The 22,701-nt window shown below is 47.5% G+C and overlaps 1 protein-coding gene across 1 annotated transcript in view; it reads right to left on the bottom strand.

Annotated features, from left to right (window-relative positions):
- Nucleotides 1-22,701, bottom strand: part of LOC134948145 (carboxyl-terminal PDZ ligand of neuronal nitric oxide synthase protein-like) — a 257,545-nt gene that overhangs the window by 219,453 nt on the left and 15,391 nt on the right. The window contains exon 2 of the mRNA XM_063935957.1: nucleotides 5,919-5,990. Within this exon, the coding sequence (XP_063792027.1) occupies nucleotides 5,919-5,990 (72 nt within the window). The remainder of the gene's footprint in view (nucleotides 1-5,918; nucleotides 5,991-22,701) is intronic.

Here is a 22,701-nt window from a genome sequence, read left to right on the forward strand (position 1 = left end):
ATAACTCCTTGGCTTTTTCCTCCGGGAGAAAAACCTTTTTCTGAACCGTGTCCAGAATCATCCCTAGGAACAGCAGACGAGTTGTCGGCATTAACTGGGATTTTGGAATATTCAGAATCCACCCGTGCTGTTTTAGCACTTCTTGAGACAGTGCTAATCCCATCTCTAGCTGTTCTCTGGACCTCGCCCTTATTAGGAGATCGTCCAAGTATGGGATAATTAATACGCCTTTTCTTCGAAGAAGAATCATCATCTCGGCCATTACCTTTGTAAAGATCCGAGGTGCCGTGGACAATCCGAACGGCAGCGTCTGAAACTGATAGTGACAGTTTTGTACAACGAACCTGAGGTACCCCTGGTGTGAGGGGTAAATTGGAACGTGGAGATACGCATCCTTGATGTCCAAGGATACCATAAAGTCCCCCTCTTCCAGGTTCGCTATCACTGCTCTGAGTGACTCCATTTTGAACTTGAACTTCTTTATGTACAGGTTCAAGGACTTCAGATTTAGAATAGGCCTTACCGAGCCATCCGGCTTCGGTACCACAAAAAGAGTGAAATAATACCCCTTCCCTTGTTGCAGAAGAGGTACCTTGACTATCACCTGCTGAGAGTACAGCTTGTGAATGGCTTCCAACACCGTCTCCCTTTCGGAGGGGGACGTTGGTAAAGCAGACCTCAGGAAACGGCGAGGTGGATCTGTCTCTAATTCCAACCTGTATCCCTGAGATATTATCTGCAGGATCCAGGGATCTACTTGCGAGTGAGCCCACTGCGCGCTGTAATTTTTGAGACGACCGCCCACCGTCCCCGAGTCCGCTTGAGAAGCCCCAGCGTCATGCTGAGGCTTTTGTAGAAGCCGGGGAGGGCTTCTGATCCTGGGAAGGAGCTGCGTGTTGCTGTCTCTTCCCTCGACCTTTGCCTCGTGGCAAATATGAATAGCCCTTTGCTCTCTTATTTTTAAAGGAACGAAAGGGCTGCGGTTGAAAAGTCGGTGCCTTTTTCTGTTGGGGAGTGACTTGAGGTAGAAAGGTGGATTTCCCGGCTGTAGCCGTGGCCACCAAATCTGATAGACCGACTCCAAATAACTCCTCCCCCTTATACGGCAAAACTTCCATATGCCGTTTTGAATCCGCATCGCCTGTCCACTGTCGCGTCCATAAAGCTCTTCTGGCCGAAATGGACATAGCACTTACCCGTGATGCCAGTGTGCATATATCCCTCTGTGCATCACGCATATAAAGAAATGCATCCTTTATTTGTTCTAACGACAGTAAAATATTGTCCCTGTCCAGGGTATCAATATTTTCAATCAGGGATTCTGACCAAACTACCCCCGCACTGCCCATCCAGGCAGTTGCTACAGCTGGTCGTAGTATAACACCTGCATGTGTGTATATACTTTTTTGGATATTTTCCATCCTCCTATCTGATGGATCTTTAAGTGCGGCCGTCTCAGGAGAGGGTAACGCCACTTGTTTAGATAAGCGTGTTAGCGCCTTGTCCACCCTAGGAGGTGTTTCCCAGCGCTCCCTAACCTCTGGCGGGAAAGGGTATAATGCCAATAATTTCTTTGAAATTATCAGCTTTTTATCAGGGGCAACCCACGCTTCATTACACACGTCATTTAGTTCTTCTGATTCAGGAAAAACTATAGGTAGTTTTTTCATACCCCACATAATACCCTGTTTAGTGGTACCTGTAGTATCAGCTAAATGTAACGCCTCCTTCATTGCCAAAATCATATAACGTGTGGCCCTACTGGAAAATACGGTTGATTCGTCACCGTCACCACTGGAGTCATCGCCTGTGTCTGGGTCTGTGTCGACCGACTGAGGCAAAGGGCGTTTCACAGCCCCTGACGGTGTTTGAGTCGCCTGGACAGGCACTAATTGATTGTCCGGCCGTCTCATGTCGTCAAACGACTGCTTTAGCGTGTTGACACTATCCCGTAGTTCCATAAATAAAGGCATCCATTCTGGTGTCGACCCCCTAGGAGGTGACATCCCCATATTTGGCAATTGCTCCGCCTCCACACCAATATCGTCCTCATACATGTCGACACACACGTACCGACACACAGCAGACACACAGGGAATGCTCCTAATGAAGACAGGACCCACTAGCCCTTTGGGGAGACAGAGGGAGAGTTTGCCAGCACACACCAAAAGCGCTATATATATATCAGGGATAGCCTTATAATAAGTGCTCCCCTATAGCTGCTTTGTTATATAAAAATATCGCCATAAATTTGCCCCCCCTCTCTGTTTTACCCTGTTTCTGTAGTGCAGTGCAGGGGAGAGACCTGGGAGCCGTCCTGACCAGCGGAGCTGTGAGAGGAAATGGCGCCGTGTGCTGAGGAGATAGGCCCCGCCCCTTTTCCGGCGGGCTCGTCTCCCGCTATTTTGAGAAATCAGGCAGGGGTTAAATATCTCCATATAGCCTCTAGGGCTATATGTGAGGTATTTTTAGCCTTTATAGGTACTCATTTTTGCCTCCCAGGGCGCCCCCCTCCCAGCGCCCTGCACCCTCAGTGACTGCCGTGTGAAGTGTGCTGAGAGGAAAATGGCGCACAGCTGCAGTGCTGTGCGCTACCTTTAGAAGACTGCAGGAGTCTTCAGCCGCCGATTCTGGACCTCTTCTGTCTTCAGCATCTGCAAGGGGGCCGGCGGCGCGGCTCCGGTGACCATCCAGGCTGTACCTGTGATCGTCCCTCTGGAGCTTGATGTCCAGTAGCCAAGAAGCCAATCCATCCTGCACGCAGGTGAGTTGACTCCTTCTCCCCTCAGTCCCTCGCTGCAGTGATCCTGTTGCCAGCAGGAATCACTGTAACATAAAAAACCTAGCTAAACTTTCTCTAAGCAGCTCTTTAGGAGAGCCACCTAGATTGCACCCTTCTCGGCCGGGCACAAAAATCTAACTGGAGTCTGGAGGAGGGTCATAGGGGGAGGAGCCAGTGCACACCACCTGATCGGAAAAGCTTTACTTTTTGTGCCCTGTCTCCTGCGGAGCCGCTATTCCCCATGGTCCTTTCAGGAACCCCAGCATCCACTAGGACGATAGAGAAATATATATTATCATTTTTTTCTTTTGTCTTTAATCTTTGTGTCAATAAACATTGTTATGTATTTTATCAAAGTCAAAGTGCGTAAAAAAAAAATCAAGGGTGAGTATAACAATCCACCTACACTTTTCAAATACCATCCAGCAAAGTGATGTGCGTGACGTCTGGTTATTTTCGGCATCCTACACAAATAACTAAGCATCAGAGGAGGACCCCTAACAGAAGCCCCTAAAGCAACAGCTGGGACAAGCAGGAATTAGGGATTCCAATCCAGACTAACATTCCGCGTTGCCTGGGCGACCACCTAAGGACATCGCGGCGAGATTTGTACAACGCCTGTACGTCACCCACCGAAGGGCGAATTCGCCTTTTCAATTTTATAGCTATCCATCAGCGTGCACTAGATATTCTTTATTGCTTTCCCTATACATCGGCCAATCCCGTAACACAACGGAGGTTAGCGCCAGAAGCACCCATTGCCAAATTATCCTGAGGAACCCTGCTGAAAGGTTTCCGCTGTTCTTGGCTGCAGACTTGGGATTGTCATCACCAAGATATCCACTGGCGCAAGTCATCACTACGCCTCCATCTACAACATACAGCAATCTCCGTAATTACAAGGTGTAAATATCCTCAGCGATTACATTACACAACGTGTTGGCTCTGCATCCTTCCACGGACTAGGAGACATTTCTTAAAAGCTTCATAAGAATAAACTGAAGACACATTCAGCTTCCCCCATATACAGGACTGCCGCAGGCAGCGTTCGTCCTGACCGAGAGAACGCGCAGGCTGCCAGCAGGCGATCTGTACATAACCGCGCCAATCTCTCAACGCTGGGGGACGGCTCATCACTTCTAGTTCCACCTTTCTGATGCAGCTATTATTAGATGAATGATGTAATAATATTCCTGTTGCATGGCTCTCCCTAGCTTCTATGTAAGTGTTATGGTACAAGCACAGATTACCTTCGCTAGGGAATCACTGTTTCTGTCTATGGGCCTAATTCAGACCTGATCACTGAGCTGCAAATATGCAGAGGTCTGCGATCAGATATTCGCCGCCCAGGGAGAGTGAAAACCCGCTCCGTGCAAGTGTGCGAATGCATGTGTACACCGTGCAAAAACTTCAGGCAGCGGACACCTGCAAATCTGTTTGCAACTCACTCACCATCTAACGATTTTCTCCTTCTGTGCGCAGCCCAGGACTTACTCCTACAGCGCGATACAAACAGGCTGATCAGGGCCGGAGCTGATGTCACACACCCGCCCCGAAACCGCTTGGGAACGCCTACGTTTTTCCTGACACTCCCAGAAAACGGCCAGTTACCACCCCAAAACATCCTCTTCCCGTCGATCACCTTGCGATCGAAATTTCCACACCATCCTGTCGCTGTTTAGCGACACACCCGCGCACTGCGGTGCATACGCAGTCATTTGATAAATCGGCCAATATACGAATTCGCACAACAGCGATCAGTTCTGAACCGGGACCTATACCCCATAATCCAATCGTCTCTCCAAAACCTCCTGTCACTTATTTCTAGGTGAAAACATTCACAATGAGACATCACGGGAATAGGTTCTGAATGCAATGGATGGACCACAGACATATGCCGCTAAATGTAAAGGGTTTCGTGTAAAGTTTCTCTAGAGAACCCGCTTATCATGGGAAAAACAAACATTTATCAGAAGAAATACTCAATACATTCACTGCAACAAAAGTATACCTTTGCAGACAGACCCGCGGCCGCCTTATATAACTGCGCATATGGGATCCGACAGCAAAATTATCCTCGGTAATCTCTGGGGAGGCCTGTCTCCAGGTAGACAACGTGCCGTGCAAGGGTGTCATCCCTCCGCATAGCTGTCACCTCACACGACTGTCACATCAATACTGATGGTTGGGGAACATGGAGACAATGTGTGGAGCACAAGACAAAATTCTCTCCACAACACAGACTTAGAACATAGCACCTCCTCACCGGGACAGTGTGTGACAGCTATCAGCCAGCTGCAGAACCTGATGGGAGCTATCGCTGGTCCGTCCTGCGAGCCGCGTCCACCGCACTGTTGCACAAGGGGCGATGTAATTGTTTTTGCATGGTGCACTACGGATTGCTGATCCCTACGAGGAAAGCCTGCTGCGCCTGGGCACGGGGTCTTCCACACATAATGCATGGCTGACACGGAATGGATCTAGATATTGCAGTAATAAATGATCCGTAGTGATATAGTGACTTGAGATGTCATCCGTAATCAGATGGTTATTTGACGTTAAAGTGAATATCACAGCACATAAAAATAGCCTGCTTGCATTTACCAATTAATGTGGCCCGGAATGTAAATATATATGAATAAAAATAAATAAATAAAAAGTAATATTTAATTTAAAAATAATAATAATAAAATTAATAAATAATTAGAAAATAATAATTTGAGAATGGGTACAACGTCCGTTACTCAACCCAAAATGTAATTTTGAGTTTGAGCGGAATTGAACGCTTCTCCATTTTACTTCCCAGGAATGGCGCCATTGTGTTTATAATGTGAACATTTCTGAAAAGGGAAACGCCATCACATTTATCATACCTAACATAACACCGGTGAGAGAACATCATATCGGACACACATACGGAACAATGAATGGAACTCTCTTTTATACAAGGATTGTCTCAGCTGTTGGTCACGGTCGCTTTCTTCTCTGCAACATGAGCCGGAATATTTCTGTACAGGGGGTGCAGGCAGACTGGGGGGGTGGGGGGCACCCTCATCCCACCTGTGACACGTCAGATTATAGTAACAGATGACCACAACACCATCAGATACAGAAACATAATGGAGGCTAAACTTACCCGGATTCTTCTCATTGCTGCCACAATTTCCACCCGGCTGTTCGGCCTCGGCACATCCAGACTGCCAATGTACTATAAGAAGAAACAGACGAGGAAATTACGTTACCCCATTATAAATAATATACTGTATATACAGATGTGTCCACACGCAGCTGTCCTCAGATCGCATCAACTGGCCCTGTTTAGCGCGCCACAGACTTTGCTACATAGCCGACCTACACACTGAAACTAAGGCCCAGATTTATCAAGCCTTGGAGAGTGATACATTGCGCGGTGATAACGCACCAACCAATCAGCTCCTAATTGTCATTTTTCAGACACAGCCTGTAACATGGTAGTAATGAGCTGATTGGCTGGAACTTTATCACCATGCTATTTATCACTCTCCAAAGCTTAATAAATCTGGGCCCAAGTTCCTAGTACACTACGGGCCTAATTCAAAGTTGATTGCAAAACAAAACCATTTTCCTCTAATGGGCAAAACTGTGCTGCATTGCAGGTGGGGCAGATGTAACATGTGCAGAGTGTGTTAGATTTGGGTGGGTTATACACTGCTCAAAAAAATAAAGGGAACACTAAAATAAAACATCCTAGATCTGAATGAATTAAATATTCTTATTAAATACTTCTTTACATAGTTGAATGTGCCGACAACAAAATCACACAAAAATTATCAATGGAAATCACATTTATTAACCCATGGAGGTCTGGATTAGGAGTCACCCTCAAAATTAAAGTGGAAAAACACACTACAGGCTGATCCAACTTTGATGTAATGTCCTTAAAACAAGTCAAAATGAGGCTCAGTAGTGTGTGTGGCCTCCACGTGCCTGAATGACCTCCCTACAACCCACACAAGTGGCTCAGGTAGTGCAGCTCATCCAGGATGGCACATCAATGCGAGCTGTGGCAAGAAGGTTTGCTGTGTCTGTCAGCGTAGTGTCCAGAGCATGGAGGCGCTACCAGGAGACAGGCCAGTACATCAGGAGACGTGGAGGAGGCCGTAGGAGGGCAACAACCCAGCAGCAGGACCGCTACCTCCGCCTTTGTGCAAGGAGGAACAGGAGAAGCGCTGCCAGAGCCCTGCAAAATGACCTCCACAAAGCTACAAATGTGCATGTGTCTACTCAAACGATCAGAAACAGACTCCATGAGGGTGGTATGAGGGCCCGACGCCCACAGGTGGGGCTTGTGCTTACAGCCCAACACCGTGCAGGACCTTTGGCATTTGCCAGAGAACACCAAGATTGGCAAATTCGCCACTGGCGCCCTGTGCTCTTCACAGATGAAAGCAGGTTCTAACTGAGCACGTGACAGACGTGACAGAGTCTGGAGACGCCAAGGAGAACGTTCTGCTGCCTGCAACATTCTCCAGCATGACCGGTTTGGCAGTGGGTCAGTAATGGTGTGGGGTGGCATTTCTTTGGGGGGCCGCACAGTCCTCCATGTGCTCGCCAGAGGTAGCCTGACTGCCATTAGGTACCGAGATGAGATCCTCAGACCCCTTGTGAGACCATATGCTGGTGCGGTTGGCCCTGGGTTCCTCCTAATGCAAGACAATGCTAGACCTCATGTGGCTGGAGTGTGTCAGCAGTTCCTGCAAGACGAAGGCATTGATGCTATGGACTGGCCCGCCCGTTCCACAGACCTGAATCCAATTGAGCACATCTGGGACAACATGTCTCGCTCCATCCACCAACGCCACGTTGCACCACAGACTGTCCAGGAGTTGGCGGATGCTTTAGTCCAGGTCTGGGAGGAGATCCCTCAGTAGACCATCCGCCACCTCATCAGGAGCATGCCCAGGCGTTGTAGGGAGGTCATACAGGCACGTAGAGGCCACACACACTACTGAGCCTCATTTTGACTTGTTTTAAGGACATTACATCAAAGTTGGATCAGCCTGTAGTGTGTTTTTCCACTTTAATTTTGAGCGTGACTCCAAATCCAGACCTCCATGGGTTAATAAATTTGATTTCCATTGATAATTTGTGTGATTTTGTCGTCAGCACATTTAACTATGTAAAGAACAAAGTATTTAATAAGAATATTTCATTCATTCAGATCTAGGATGTTTTATTTTAGTGTTCCCTTTATTTTTTTGAGCAGTGTATTATTTCTGTGCAGGGTAAATATTGGCTGCTTTATTTCTACACTGCAATTTAGATTTCAGTTTGAACACAGCCCATCCAAATCGAACTCTCTCTGCACATGTTACATCTGCCCCACCTGCAGTGCGGCATGGTTTTGCACATTAGAAGAAAATGTTTTGCAATCAATATTGAATTAGGCCCTATAAGGGCAGAATGACGCAAGGAAAAGGAAATAAAAGGAAAAGGGAAAAGAAAAGAAAAGGAAAAGGAAAGGAAAGATAATCTTGCTTGGGCTGGATCTGCAGTCAGGATCAGATCTACATGTATAGTACAAGTAAGACTTGGGGCACGGTCATAGCAGGGCCGGAGACACATGTCCCATGTACCCCCTGCACCACTACGGATAGACAGCATGAATTACAGCGGGGGATTAAGTCCGACTGCCCTGTCTCAATTAATCCTATTAAAGGCAAAGACAGGAGGGCTCCATCTGTATAAGCAGCGTGATGTACAGATGGGTCCACGTTTATCTTGGCCTTTAATAGGAGAAACTGAGACTAAAGGCCAGTACTGACGGGGGAGATGTGTGCTGAGCGATGTTAACACAGACCGCTCAGCACACATCTCCCCCCTCTCTCACTCAGCGTGGGGGGGGGGGGCGCTCACTTCACACAGCGCTGAAGTGAGCGACCCGCTGGATTCAGGCTCAATTTAGCACCGGCGATAGCGGTGTGGGGCCGCGCATCACTATCGCTGGGGGGGCATACACACGACAGATCCGTGCTCAAAATCTAAGCAATCTAGTCAGAGTGCTTAGATTTTGAAACTTGGATCTCTCTGTGTGTACCCCCCTTAACAGGGTACAAGCAGGAAGAGCTATTTAGTCACATTCACATCTGTGCGAGTCTAGAATCACGCACTGCAATACCCGTGCGAGGGGCTTCTCTCTGTTACAAGAGTCGCTGCACTTCCCATTTGTTGCTGATTTACAAATAAATAAAAAAATAAGAAGATATACGGAAATACCACATTCCCCCTAAGTTCCCCCACCCCGCCCCACCATAGGACACTGAGTAATGGCGCTGGAATGTTGCTCTATCAGCGGGGAACTGTAGAAATGCGAGCCCTTATAATAAAAGGACGAGTGTCATTGTGTTCAGGACGCAGCGCACAAAGAGGACTCGGAGACAAATGAACAATCCGAGGGGAAAATAGGAAATGATCAATAGGGGCTTTGTCTGCGCTGTAATCCGGCCTGGCCTGAGAGACGCTCTCGGAAGATGTCGTATTAATCCCCCTCCAAGGTGCTCATGGCAAACATAATAACGTTACACTAACAATGATTTAAGATGACCTTGTTACATAAGAGAGCTAGAATAAACGGCTACTTGATAACAAGATGTTTGGGAAGGACATTCAGTTATCCAGCACTGTCTGCTAGGGATACGGTCATTAGGTCGACCACTATTGGTTGACATGCGTTAGTTGACATGTTCTAGGTTGACATGCATTTTTCATTTATTTTTTTTACATTTTTTGAACTTCTTCATACTTTGCGATCCACGCGGACTACAATTGGGAATGGTAACCTTGCCCGAAGCTCGCTCGCCATGCGAGGGGACACTGTGCACTACTTGGGGTTCCCCATCACTTTACGAAGAAAACGACACCCAAAAAAGTTTAAAAAAAAAAAAAACACAAAAAAAAAAAAACGCACAATAAAAAACACGTCATCCTTTTCCCATGTCGTCCAGTAGTGGTTGACCTATTGACCCATACCCGTCTACTACACAAACTTTACTGAGAATATACAGCGACTTGTGCCTGGCGGAGCAATTCAATTGTTGCTCCAATCGGGCGTACATTCTGTGGGCACCCATTTTTTCTGCTGCACCCTACTGAGGTGGCTTTTCGCACATTGTTTTGGTCACGCCCAATAGTTTAGACGGGTTTAGCCACTTTCATGCATCTAAACCTGGTCTGTTTGAGTGCGACAAACGTAATTAGCAATGGGCACCCAGCGTGGGAATAAATAATGAAAATATCACCCGTTTAAAGTGACGGACGTGCATAACTGAATACCCCCCAGTCACTCACACAAGTGACTTATAATCTATATTCCCTACCATAGGTTAACTGACTTATGACAAAAACAATTGACTCCTCAGTATGTTTTTGGAGTGTGGGAGGAAACTGGAGCACCTGGGAGTGAGCCCATGCAAACAAGGGGAGAACATACAAACCCCACACCTAGTTTAATTTATAGATCACTTTCCAAAAGGACATATGGACGCTCAACCCTTTACGGGGAGGGTTCTGGTTCGCATCCTGTGGTGTATGTGCCGTTGAGAAACAGAATGCGGACAAAGGGGGTCATTCCGAGTTGATCGCTAGCTGAATTTGTTTGCGGCGATCAGGCTAAAAATTTGCAGTGCGGCGCAATGCGCACGCGCGACATACAATTGCAACGACTGATGTAGTTTCAGACAAGGTCTAGCGAAGCTTTTCAGTCGCACTGCTGGCCGCAGAGTGATTGACAGGAAGTGGGCATTTCTGGGTGTCAACTGACCATTTTCAGGGAGTGTTCGAAAAAACGCAGGCGTGCCAGGAAAAACGCAGGGCGTGTTCGTGACGTCAAAAGAGGAACTGAACAGTCTGAAGTCATCGCAAGCGCTGAGTAGGTATTGAGCTACTCTAAAATTGCACAAAAAAAGTTTGCCGCCGCTCTGCGATCCTTTCGTTCGCACTTCTACTAAGCTAAAATACACTCCCAGTGGGAGGCGGCATAGCGTTTGCACGGCTGCTAAAAACTGCTAGCGAGCGAACAACTCGGAATGACCACCAATGACAAGACTGTTCAATAAGATCTATTGCAGAAGGATTTGCTGGCATTAATTTGAAATAAAACTTAGATCACAGACTCCGCGTTTGCAAGCGGTTTATCATAACACGGCGACGGAAGCCAAGTGCAAGTTTGTCATCCTGCGGAATCTGCATAATCTTCTCCTAATTAATTCATCGTTGGCTCTAGATTCTGCATCTCAACATCTGTAGCTGTTATTCTGTTCCATCCTGAGCACGTATTCTTCCAGTACATAAGACGCTGAATGGGGATATTGATTGGTTTCCATGTAAACGTTGATGGTTGTTGAAAATAAAGATACAAGTAAGGAGGAAGCGATGCTACTGAATCCTCTGCACATAAATAGCATTAAGCCACAAGGAGGACAGCAGCCTCTATTCATCACGCGAGTGCTCCGAGATAAAGGCTGCTACATGCCCTTCACTAGTCAGGGCTCGGAATCCAAGCAAAGTGCTCACGTATCTCATTATGTAATGGCGCTATTATAAAGAGAATGTGACTCGCGCTTTGAAGAAGAAAATAATAAGAATTTACTTACCGATAATTCTATTTCTCATAGTCCGTAGTGGATGCTGGGACTCCGTCAGGACCATGGGGAATAGCGGGCTCCGCAGGAGACAGGGCACATCTAAAAAAGCTTTTAGGTCACATGGTGCGTACTGGCTCCTCCCCCTATGACCCTCCTCCAGGCCTCAGTTAGGTACTGTGCCTGGACGAGCGTACACAATAAGGAAGGATCTTGAATCCCGGGTAAGACTCATACCAGCCACACCAATCACACCGTACAACTTGTGATCTGAACCCAGTTAACAGTATGATAACACAAACGAAGTAGCCTCTGAACAGATGGCTCACAACAACAGTAATAACCCGATTTTTGTAACAATAACTATGTACAAGCATTGCAGACAATCCGCACTTGGGATGGGCGCCCAGCATCCACTACGGACTATGAGAAATAGAATTATCGGTAAGTAAATTCTTATTTTCTCTAACGTCCTAGTGGATGCTGGGACTCCGTCAGGACCATGGGGATTATACCAAAGCTCCCAAACGGGCGGGAGAGTGCGGATGACTCTGCAGCACCGAATGAGAGAACTCCAGGTCCTCCTTAGCCAGAGTATCAAATTTGTAAAATTTTACAAACGTGTTCTCCCCTGACCACGTAGCTGCTCGGCAAAGTTGTAATGCCGAGACTCCTCGGGCAGCCGCCCAGGATGAGCCCACTTTCCTTGTGGAATGGGCCTTTACAGATTTAGGCTGTGGCAGGCCTGCCACAGAATGTGCAAGTTGGATTGTACTACATATCCAACGTGCAATCGTCTGTTTAGACGCAGGAGCACCCAACTTGTTGGGTGCATACAATGTAAACAACGAGTCAGATTTTCTGACTCCAGCTGTCCTTGAAATATATATTTTTAATGCTCTGACAACGTCCAGTAACTTGGAGTCCTCCAAGTCGCTAGTAGCCGCAGGCACCACAATAGGCTGGTTCAAGTGAAATGCCGAAACCACCTTAGGGAGAAATTGAGGACGTGTCCTCAATTCTGCCCTGTCCGAATGGAATATCAGATATGGGCTTTTGTATGACAAAGCTGCCAACTCCGAAACTCTCCTGGCTGAAGCCAGGGCCAACAGCATGGTTACCTTCCATGTAAGGTATTTTAAATCTACCGATTTTAAAGGCTCAAACCAATGAGATTTGAGAAAATTTAGAACCACGTTCAAATCCCACGGTGCCACTGGAGGCACTATTGGGGGTTGTATATGTAGTACACCTTTGACAAAAGTTTGTACTTCAGGCACTGACGCCAATTCCTTCTGGAAGAAAATTGATAAGGCCGAAATTTGAACTTTAATGGACCCCAATTTGAGGCCCATAGACAATCCTGCTTGCAGGAAATGTAAGAATCGACCCAATTGAAATTCTTCCGTTGGAGCCTTCTTGGCCTCACACCACGCAACATATTTTCTCCAAATGCGGTGATAATGTTGTGCGGTCACTTCCTTCCTGGCTTTAATTAAAGTAGGAATAACTTCCTCAGGAATGCCCTTCTCTTTTAGAATCCGGCGTTCAACCGCCATGCCGTCAAACGCAGCCGCGGTAAGTCTTGGAACATACAAGGTCCCTGCTGAAGCAGATCCCTTCTTAGAGGTAGAGGCCACGGATCCTCCGTGAGCATCTCTTGAAGTTCCGGATACCAAGTTCTTCTTGGCCAGTCCGGAGCTACCAGTATTGTTCTTACTCCTCTTTTCCGTATAATTCTCAGTACCTTTGGTATGAGAGGCAGAGGAGGGAACACATACACTGACTGGTACACCCACGGTGTTACCAGAGCGTCCACAGCTATTGCCTGAGGGTCTCTTGACCTGGCGCAATACCTGTCCAATTTTTTGTTGAGGCGAGACGCCATCATGTCCACCTTTGGTTTTTCCCAACGGTTCACAATCATGTGGAAAACTTCTGGATGAAGTCCCCACTCTCCCGGGTGAAGGTCGTGTCTGCTGAGGAAATCTGCTTCCCAGTTGTCCACTCCCGGGATGAACACTGCTGACAGTGCTACGACATGATTCTCCGCCCAGCGCAGAATCCTTGCAGCTTCTGCCATTGCACTCCTGCTTCTCGTGCCGCCTTGTCGGTTTACGTGGGCGACTGCCGTGATGTTGTCGGACTGGATCAACACCGGCTGACCCTGAAGCAGCGATTTTGCCAGGCTTAGAGCATTGTAGATCGCTCTTAGCTCCAGTATATTTATGTGAAGAGACGTCTCCAGGTTTGACCACACGCCCTGGAAGTTTCTTCCCTTTGTGACTGCTCCCCAACCTCGTAGGCTGGCATCCGTAGTCACCAGGACCCAGTCCTGTATGCCGAATCTGCGGCCCACTAACAGATGGGCAGTCTGCAACCACCACAGGAGAGACAACCTTGTTCTCGGTGACAGTGTTATCCGCTGATGCATGTGCAGATGCGATCCGGACCATTTGTCCAGCAGATCCCACTGAAATGTTCGTGCATGGAATCTGCCGAATGGAATCGCTTCGTACGAAGCCACCATCTTTCCCAGGACTCTTGTGCATTGATGTACTGACACAGTTCCTGGTTTTAGGAGGTTCTTGACAAGTTCGGATAACTCCCTTGCTTTCTCTTCCGGGAGAAATACCTTTTTCTGAACCGTGTCCAGAATCATGCCCAGGAACAGCAGATGTGTTGTCGGGGTCAATTGAGATTTTGGAAGATTTAGAATCCACCCGTGTTGCTGAAGCACTACTTGTGTTAGCGCTACACCGACTTCCAGCTGTTCTCTGGACTTTGCCCTTATCAGGAGATCGTCCAAGTAAGGGATAATTAATACGCCTTTTCTTCGTAGAAGAACCATCATTTCGGTCATTACCTTGGTAAAGACCCGAGGGGCCGTGGACAACCCAAACGGCAGCGTTTGAAACTGATAATGACAGTCTTGTATCACGAACCTGAGATACCCTTGGTGTGAGGGGTAAATCGGGACATGTAGATAAGCATCTTTTATGTCCAAGGACACCATGAAGTCTCCTTCTTCCAGATTCGCTATCACTGCTCTGAGTGACTCCATCTTGAACTTGAATTTCTTTATGTACAGGTTCAAGGATTTCAGATTTAGAATAGGCCTTACCGAACCGTCCGGTTTCGGTACCACAAATAGTGTGGAATAATACCCCTTTCCCTGTTGTAGGAGGGGTACCTTGACTATCACCTGCTGAGAATACAGCTTGTGAATGGCTTCCAAAACCGACGTCCTTTCTGAGGGGGACGTTGGTAAAGCAGACTTTAGGAACCGGCGAGGGGGAGACCTTTCGAACTCCAGCATGTAACCCTGAGATACTATCTGCAGGACCCACGGGTCCACTTGTGAGTGAACCCATTGATTGCTGAAAATCTTGAGTCGACCCCCCACCGTTCCTGAGTCCGCTTGTAAAGCCCCAACGTCATGCTGATGGCTTTGTAGAAGCCGGGGCGGGCTTCTGTTCCTGGGCAGGGGCTGCTTGCTGCCCTTTCTTACCCTTTCCTCTGCCTCGCGGCAGATAAGACTGTCCTTTTGGTCGCTTTTTATAGGAGCGAAAGGACTGCGGCTGAAAAGACGGTGTCTTTTTCTGTTGGGAGGGGGTCTGAGGTAAAAAAGTGGATTTGCCGGCAGTTGCCGTGGCCACCAGGTCCGAAAGACCGACCCCAAACAATTCCTCTCCTTTATATGGCAATACTTCCATATGCCTCTTGGAATCCGCATCACCTGACCACTGTCGCGTCCATAAACTTCTTCTGGCAGATATGGACATCGCGCTTACTCTTGATGCTAGAGTACAAACATCCCTCTGAGCATCTCGCATATAAAGGAAAGCATCCTTTAATTGCTCTAGAGTCAATAAAATACTGTCCCTATCCAGGGTATCAATATTTTCAGTCAGAGAATCCAACCACACTACCCCAGCACTGCACATCCAGGCTGAGGCTATTGCCGGTCGCAGTATAACACCAGTATGTGTGTATATACTCTTCAGTGTAGTTTCCAGCCTCCTATCTGCTGGATCCTTGAGGGCGGCCGTATCAGGAGACGGCAACGCCACTTGCTTTGATAAACGTGTGAGCGCCTTATCCACCCTAGGGGGTGTTTCCCAGCGCGCCCTAACCTCTGGTGGGAAAGGGTATAATGCCAATAACTTCTTGGAAATTAGCAGTTTTCTATCAGGGTTAACCCACGCTTCATCACACACGTCATTCAATTCCTCTGATTCTGGAAAAAATACAGGTAGTTTTTTCACCCCCCACATAATACCCCTTTTTGAGGTACCAGCAGTATCAGAGATCTGCAAAGCCTCCTTCATTGCCGTGATCATATAACGTGTGGCCCTATTGGAAAATACGTTTGTTTCTTCACCGTCGACACTAGATTCATCTGTGTCGGTACCCGTGTCGACTGACTGAGGTAAAGGACGTTTTACAGCCCCTGACGGTGTCTGAGACGCCTGAACCGGTACTAACTGGTTAGCCGGGCGTCTTATTTCGTCAACTGACTTTTGTAATGTGCTGACATTATCACGTAATTCCATAACTAAAGCCATCCATTCCGGTGTCGACTCCCTAGGGGGTGACATTACCATCATCGGCAATTGCTCTGCCTCCACACCAACATCGTCCTCATACATGTCGACACACACGTACCGACACACAGCAGCCACACAGGGAATGCTCTAATCGAAGACAGGACCCCCTAGCCCTTTGGGGAGACAGAGGGAGAGTTTGCCAGCACACACCAAAAGCGCTATAAATGTATATAAACAACCCTAGAAGGTGTTGTTTACTATATATGCGCTCTTAATATATAAATATCGCCAATTTATGCCCCCCTTCTCTTTGTTACCCTGTTTCTGTAGTGCAGTGCAGGGGAGAGACCTGGGAGCCTTCTTCACCAGCGGAGCTGAGCAGGAAAATGGCGCCGAGTGCTGAGGAGAATAAGCTCCGCCCCTTTTTCGGCGGGCTTTTCCCCGGTTTTTAAGAAACTGGCCTGGGTTAAAATACATACATATAGCCTTAATGGCTATATGTGATGTATTTATTTTGCCACTAAAGGTAATTATATTGCTGCCCAGGGCGCCCCCAGCAGCGCCCTGCACCCTCCGTGACTGAGTCAGTGAGCCGTGTGACAACAATGGCGCACAGCTGCCGTGCTGTGCGCTACCTTCAAGAAGACTGAGGAGTCTTCTGCCGCCTGCTTTCCGGACCTCCGTTCTGCCGTCTCTTCAGCGTCTGTAAGGGGGATCGGCGGCGCGGCTCCGGGACGAACCCCAGGCTGACCTGTGTTCCGACTCCCTCTGGAGCTAAGTGTCCAGTAGCCTAAGACTCCAATCCATCCTGCACGCAGGTGAGTTGGAAATCTCTCCCCTAAGTCCCTCGATGCAGTGATCCTGTTGCCAGCAGGAATCACTGAGATTGAAACCTAAAAAAAAACTTTTCTAAACAGCTCTTTAGGAGAGCCACCTAGATTGCACCCTCTCGGACGGGCACAAAAACCTAACTGAGGCTTGGAGGAGGGTCATAGGGGGAGGAGCCAGTACGCACCATGTGACCTAAAAGCTTTTTTAGATGTGCCCTGTCTCCTGCGGAGCCCGCTATTCCCCATGGTCCTGACGGAGTCCCAGCATCCACTAGGACGTTAGAGAAAAGACCTTGGTGTTTGGCGGCTGAGCTGGAACACTGGGTCAAAGATTTTATCATGAAGAACAGTCCGGCAGATTTCCAATACCACCCCTGCGACTCCGGTTCTGTACGGCTTGGTGGGACCACCACCAAGGTGGCTCCCAACATCCTGTATTGCACACATGGGGCCCAATTCAAAAGTGAACAATAACTCGATCACGCAGTTGCCCAATGGTACCTCACAGTGCAAGTGCAGATGTAGTCCTTGCAACGTCGGACGCAGTGCCCCGAAAGCAGCAGCGTGATTGGCCTGCTGCTGGAGTTTGGGGGGGCGGCGAAGGGGAGCCCTTCAGATAGTGTGGGCGTTGGCCTGTTTTCTGAGCGTGCCGAAGCCAGAGGCTGCGTCGATGCGGATCACAGAAGCCGTGGGTGTCTCCTTCGGCTGCTGCGCATTTTCGCACCCACATCGGAATCAGCTCCTTTCGCAATGGGAGACAACGCTAGTGGATGGAAGCTAATAAAAAAGTAAGCTATAGGGGAGGAAAAAGATGCGCTGAATAATACTACAGGGATTTTACACAAATGGACAGTCTCACAGAGCACTTGAGTACCTATGGAGAAGGCTGCAGCCAATGTCAGGGTTAGTGCTGACGAACGATTGCCTAGGTCGGTTTATATTATTTGTGGAACCCTGCATACGAGTTTTCCTGACGCGTGGTAATCACACTTGGTTTGAAACTCTCATATGTACAAACCCCGAAGCACGAGTCAGTCATTATAATCCGGCTGGGAATATTAAACAAATCAAGCAGCGTAGGAAGAACTGCTACCCACCGCCTACCCTCCCGTGTCTAACTGCAGGAGAACCAGGGCCGAGTACTGTGTGCAGTCATCAGACTTCAGCCGAGTCCTGTTCCACCTGCCAGACAGCCGCCTCCCGAGTGTATCCCGGTGTTATAACCCGCAGGTGTCACTGCTTTTACTTATTCAGATACAAAGCTCTAGTCAGCAACTGGATACATTCCACAGTACGTAACTTATAGAACTGAAGAAGCTTCAGAACAAATTACAAAAACTTTAGAATTCTACTGTAATAACCTGAAACAAAGGCCAGCAACATCTGACACAATTGGATAGCTACCATATATATGGTTGGTCTAGAAATACAACAGTCCAGATTTTCATAGGACAGTCCCAATATCCGGCAAATACAGATTTGTCCACTTTCGCCCATCCGCAAATCGTACCAAATAGCCCCATACGACGTGCCACAAACTCTGAGACTTCATCCTGCAGGGACTTTTCCACAAAATCATTATCTAATTTCACATTACTGATGCGACAGCAGTACAATGCAGGGATACCCTGACATGGACAAACACAGGGGGGCTTCCAGTTACCCGGAAATACAATTGGCCCCAGTAGCAGTATAAGGGAAGGTACAGAGTGCCAACAGCTCATACTGTGGGTGTGGATCTGATCACTCAATCAACAAGGGCAGGCATTTTAACATGAGAAAGGAGAGTATGGGCTTAGTAAGCTTAGTTCCATCTCCTGCTGATTCTCAGTAAGGAGCAAATAATAATGATATTAACAAATGAAGTAACTCTGCACCTGGACAAACCATTCTGCAATGCAAGGGCTACAAATACATGTTCTATTCTTTCCTTGCAGGGCAACGACTGGCTGTGGGATGTAGCACACAGATGCTGCAAAGCTTTATTACTACGCTGCAATTTAGATTTGAGCTAGGACATGCCCCTCCCAAATCTAGCTCTCTGCATATTTATTGTGCATCTGCCCAATAGGGAATGTGTTTTGGTATGCTGTGACCTGTTGTGGTAGGACTGTTCTGCGTTACATTACACAGTCACACTGCTGCGCCCCAAGACTTGAATTTGGGGTCACTGGATTAAGGTGTCTGAAGTGAGGTCGCAGAGGGGCCAGCGTTTTAAAAATGGTTAGGGCTGGTCAACGAAAGGCTAGACAATGAACAAATTCGATCATTCTTAATTAAGATATATACAGATAAAGTCCAGAGAGCTAACCCCAAGACTATTGCGGGGACAGTGAGAGACTATTCAAGAAATTCAGGGTACTCCAGCCTTTAAAAAAAAAAAAAATCCTTTCTCCCTTCTTCTAATGTGGAAAAAACAATTCAACATAAACTGTATTTATATTAGTTTATGATGCTATTTTGTTTTTTATTTGACAATATTTTATGTAGAATAATTTCTACATGTCCCAGATCAAGTCATTACTTTTCCAGATTGCATTTGGTAATGAATTTGTTTCTATGAGGTTCTATTGCTTCATTTAGCTGGAATATATTAGAGAGCGGGAGGCACTGGCTTGTTGGATTTTTCTACCATGCGTGTAATGAAATCAATAAATATACAGGACTCAGAAACAGAAAACTCAGAGTCTGCAGCGGATTGCGTAGCAATGGGACAGTGGTATATCAGATACTGACATAAATATATCCACCGGAGCCGGGAGGAATAACATATGCCGCACATAATACGCTCTGTGACCCAGGCAAGAATGGAATTTCTAAGGGATTTACCCGCTATCTCGTCACTAGGAACTTTCAGTTCCTGATTCACAACGAATCCAGCGTAAGACAGAGACTAACCTTCACCCCTTCTCATTCCTATGGTCGGTGATACTATATAGCAGGGGTAGTCCACCTGCGGCCCTCCAGCTGCTGTGGAACTACATATTCCAGCATACCCTACCTCAGTTTTGGCATGCTTGTACAGCAAAACTGTGGCAAAGCATGCTGGGATGTGTAGTTGCACAGCAGCTGGAAGGCCGCATGTTGCATACCCCTACTATATAGAAGTGAGCGGCGATATTAAGTAGCCATTATAGGGGTGTATCAATAACATAATATGACTGCGAAGGGCCCATCCATGTAAACACACGTGTGGTGCCCCCATGTGCCCAGTTATGGTGGTCAGGGGAGGGCATCACATGCAGCCAAAAGTGATCACTATCCAACAGGATTTCCCATTCGTCCCAACCAACATCTAATGCATTCCAATCAGATTGGAGATTGCTGGGTTCTCATGCAAAGATTATTAGCCAGCTAGATCATAACTGGCAGTGGGGCCCCTCTGTACTAATAGGAGGGATAGGGGGGGATTAGATGGTCCTACCATATACGTTTACATGGAACAATTTGCACAATGCTAAACATAATGGGGTCGATTCAATTCGGCGACAGTTGAATAGCGCCGGGAATTAGCTCCCGACGCTATTCAATTCAGCTAAAGTTAAGTCGGCGAATGCCCGTTCTCGCGGACTAAACAGGTTGTTTTGTGGGCATTCCCTAACTTCCCGACAGAATCAGCCTCGCGGCAGCACTTTTGACGGATTTCTTCTCTCATCCCCCGGGGGTGAGAGAAGAATTCCCGACAATTGAGTGTCACTTGGCGCTGTATTGAATAGCGCCGGGAGCTAATTCCCACCGCTATTCAACTGTCGGTGAATTGAATCGACCCCAATGATTGAGAAACCATTAAACACTTTTAGGCAGTGGTTTCCAAACTGGGTCCTCAAGTCTGCCTAACAATCCAGGTTTTAAGGATAACCATGGTTGCATACAGATGGTTTAAACAAAACGAATGAAGTAATGATTAAGTCACTTGTGCAGAAACAAGGATATCCTTAAAACCTGGACTTAGGGTGCCTTGAGGACAAGGTTTGGGAACCACCGCTTTTACGGAACAAGACATTTATGAAGCTAGAACTACAGTGCAAGCTTTGCCTTGATGCACATAGCAAACCAATCAGTAAGTTGCTTTTACTGCCTTCAGCAATATAGCTAATTAAAGCCATCTTCTGATTGGTTGCGGTAGTTTAGTGCCATCAAAATTAAGTAATCGAGCCTTTGTAAATATACCCCCAAGAGCACTACTTCTCAAACTCGCTCCTCTAATTCCCAGCCCAGATTTTAAGGAAATCCACGTGTGAGCACACATGGTTAAATTAAAATGACTGGAGGTATAAAAAAAATTAAGACACCTGAGTTCAAGCATGGATATCCTCAAAACCAAACAGTTAGGGCGCTTTAATTACAAAGTTTGGGAAACACCACCCTATTGTTAAAAGTTGCAACACATAGGGGGCAATTCAAATGTCTGCGCTGGCAGCCGTCACTGACAGGGCCCTGACGGAACAATTCAATTGTTGTTCCGTTCATGCGAGAACAGCAGGCCTTCTCCGACACTTCAGCTCGCACCCCTCCCCCATGCTGGCAAGCAGAGGGGTTCAAAAAGTGACCCATCTGGCCGTCCAGACGGCCCTTTTTCACGTCAAGTCCAGCACTTTGGACTAACCGTTTTGCGCGACTAAACCCGACACTTATGGGCGTGATCAGCGCATTAGAAAAGATTGAATAGCCCCCCCTTCCTGCTCTCCCGTCACTTTTTAATACAAATAAACCATTGAATGGCCCCCACAATCCCTAGTGGAGAAATTAGACTGTAGGCTTCCACAGCACAAGGGCTGATGTGAACGGGTAAACGCTCTCTGCCAATACGGTGGCACTATATCATTCATAATATAATAAAGCACTCCAGGGTCACATTTTTATACGTCCCCTCCAGTAATATATCCAGTACAGCACAACACTCCTGCCTGGCATGCTAGGACAGATTACTTTCAGGTGCAGTTTGTTTTACAGAATTCCTTATGCCTGGGAGATAAAATGATTTGTCCTGCGTCCAAGTAAAGTGCAGCTGCATCATTCAACAGAGAACGTAGAAAACAGAATTGCTGCAAGAGGAGGACCTCAGCCCCACATGGGACCTGGGGCTAATTCAGACCTGATCGCTAGGCTGCGTTTTCGTACAGCGGGCGACCAGGTCAGAACTGCGCATGCACCGCAATGCGCAGGTGCGTCGCTCGGGTACAAAGCGGATCGCCGCTCAGCGATGGGTTTATGCGAAGAATCCATTCGCACAGGCGATCGCAAGTAGATTGACAGGAAGACGGCGTTTGTGGGTGTCAACTGACCCTTTTTCTGGGAGTGGTTGGAAAAACGCAGGCGTGTCCATGTATTTGCAGGGCGGGTTCCTGACGTCAATTCCGGTCCCGGACAGGCTGAAGTGATCGCAGCGGCTGAGTAAGTCCTGGGCTGCGCAGAGACTGCACAAGATCTGTTTGTACCGCTCTGCAACACATACGATCGCACACTTGCAAAGCAAAAATACATTCCCCGGTGGGCGGTGACAATGCGAACGCAGCAGTGCAAAAAACAGCTAGCGAGCGAACAGGTCTGCATGAGGCCCCTGATCTTTACTGAAGTCACTACTGGTAAAAAGATCATTCGGTGGTATACTTGTGGTTCTGGCACTGGAATTTAAAAGGTCAATCATTTAACATACAAAACTCCCCTATTATTGCCCTTTTAAATCCCGCGGCCAAGACTGGGGCTACAAAAATCCTCAGCATGGCAATGACACCCCAAAGCCGTTATCCCAGATACAGACTGTTCTCAGAAATAACCATCGGCTGCATCATTTTCTATTTGGCCACTATGTTCCTGCCCAGCTGGCTGCAGACTGGATGAATTCTATTTAAAACCCTCTATTCCATCACCATTTACTAGAAGTCACACGAGGGGCTGGCTGAGGATCCTGCAGTCCCCGG

The sequence above is a fragment of the Pseudophryne corroboree genome, chromosome 8 (genome assembly GCF_028390025.1).
Source record: "Pseudophryne corroboree isolate aPseCor3 chromosome 8, aPseCor3.hap2, whole genome shotgun sequence".
In the NCBI taxonomy this organism is placed as follows: domain Eukaryota; kingdom Metazoa; phylum Chordata; class Amphibia; order Anura; family Myobatrachidae; genus Pseudophryne; species Pseudophryne corroboree.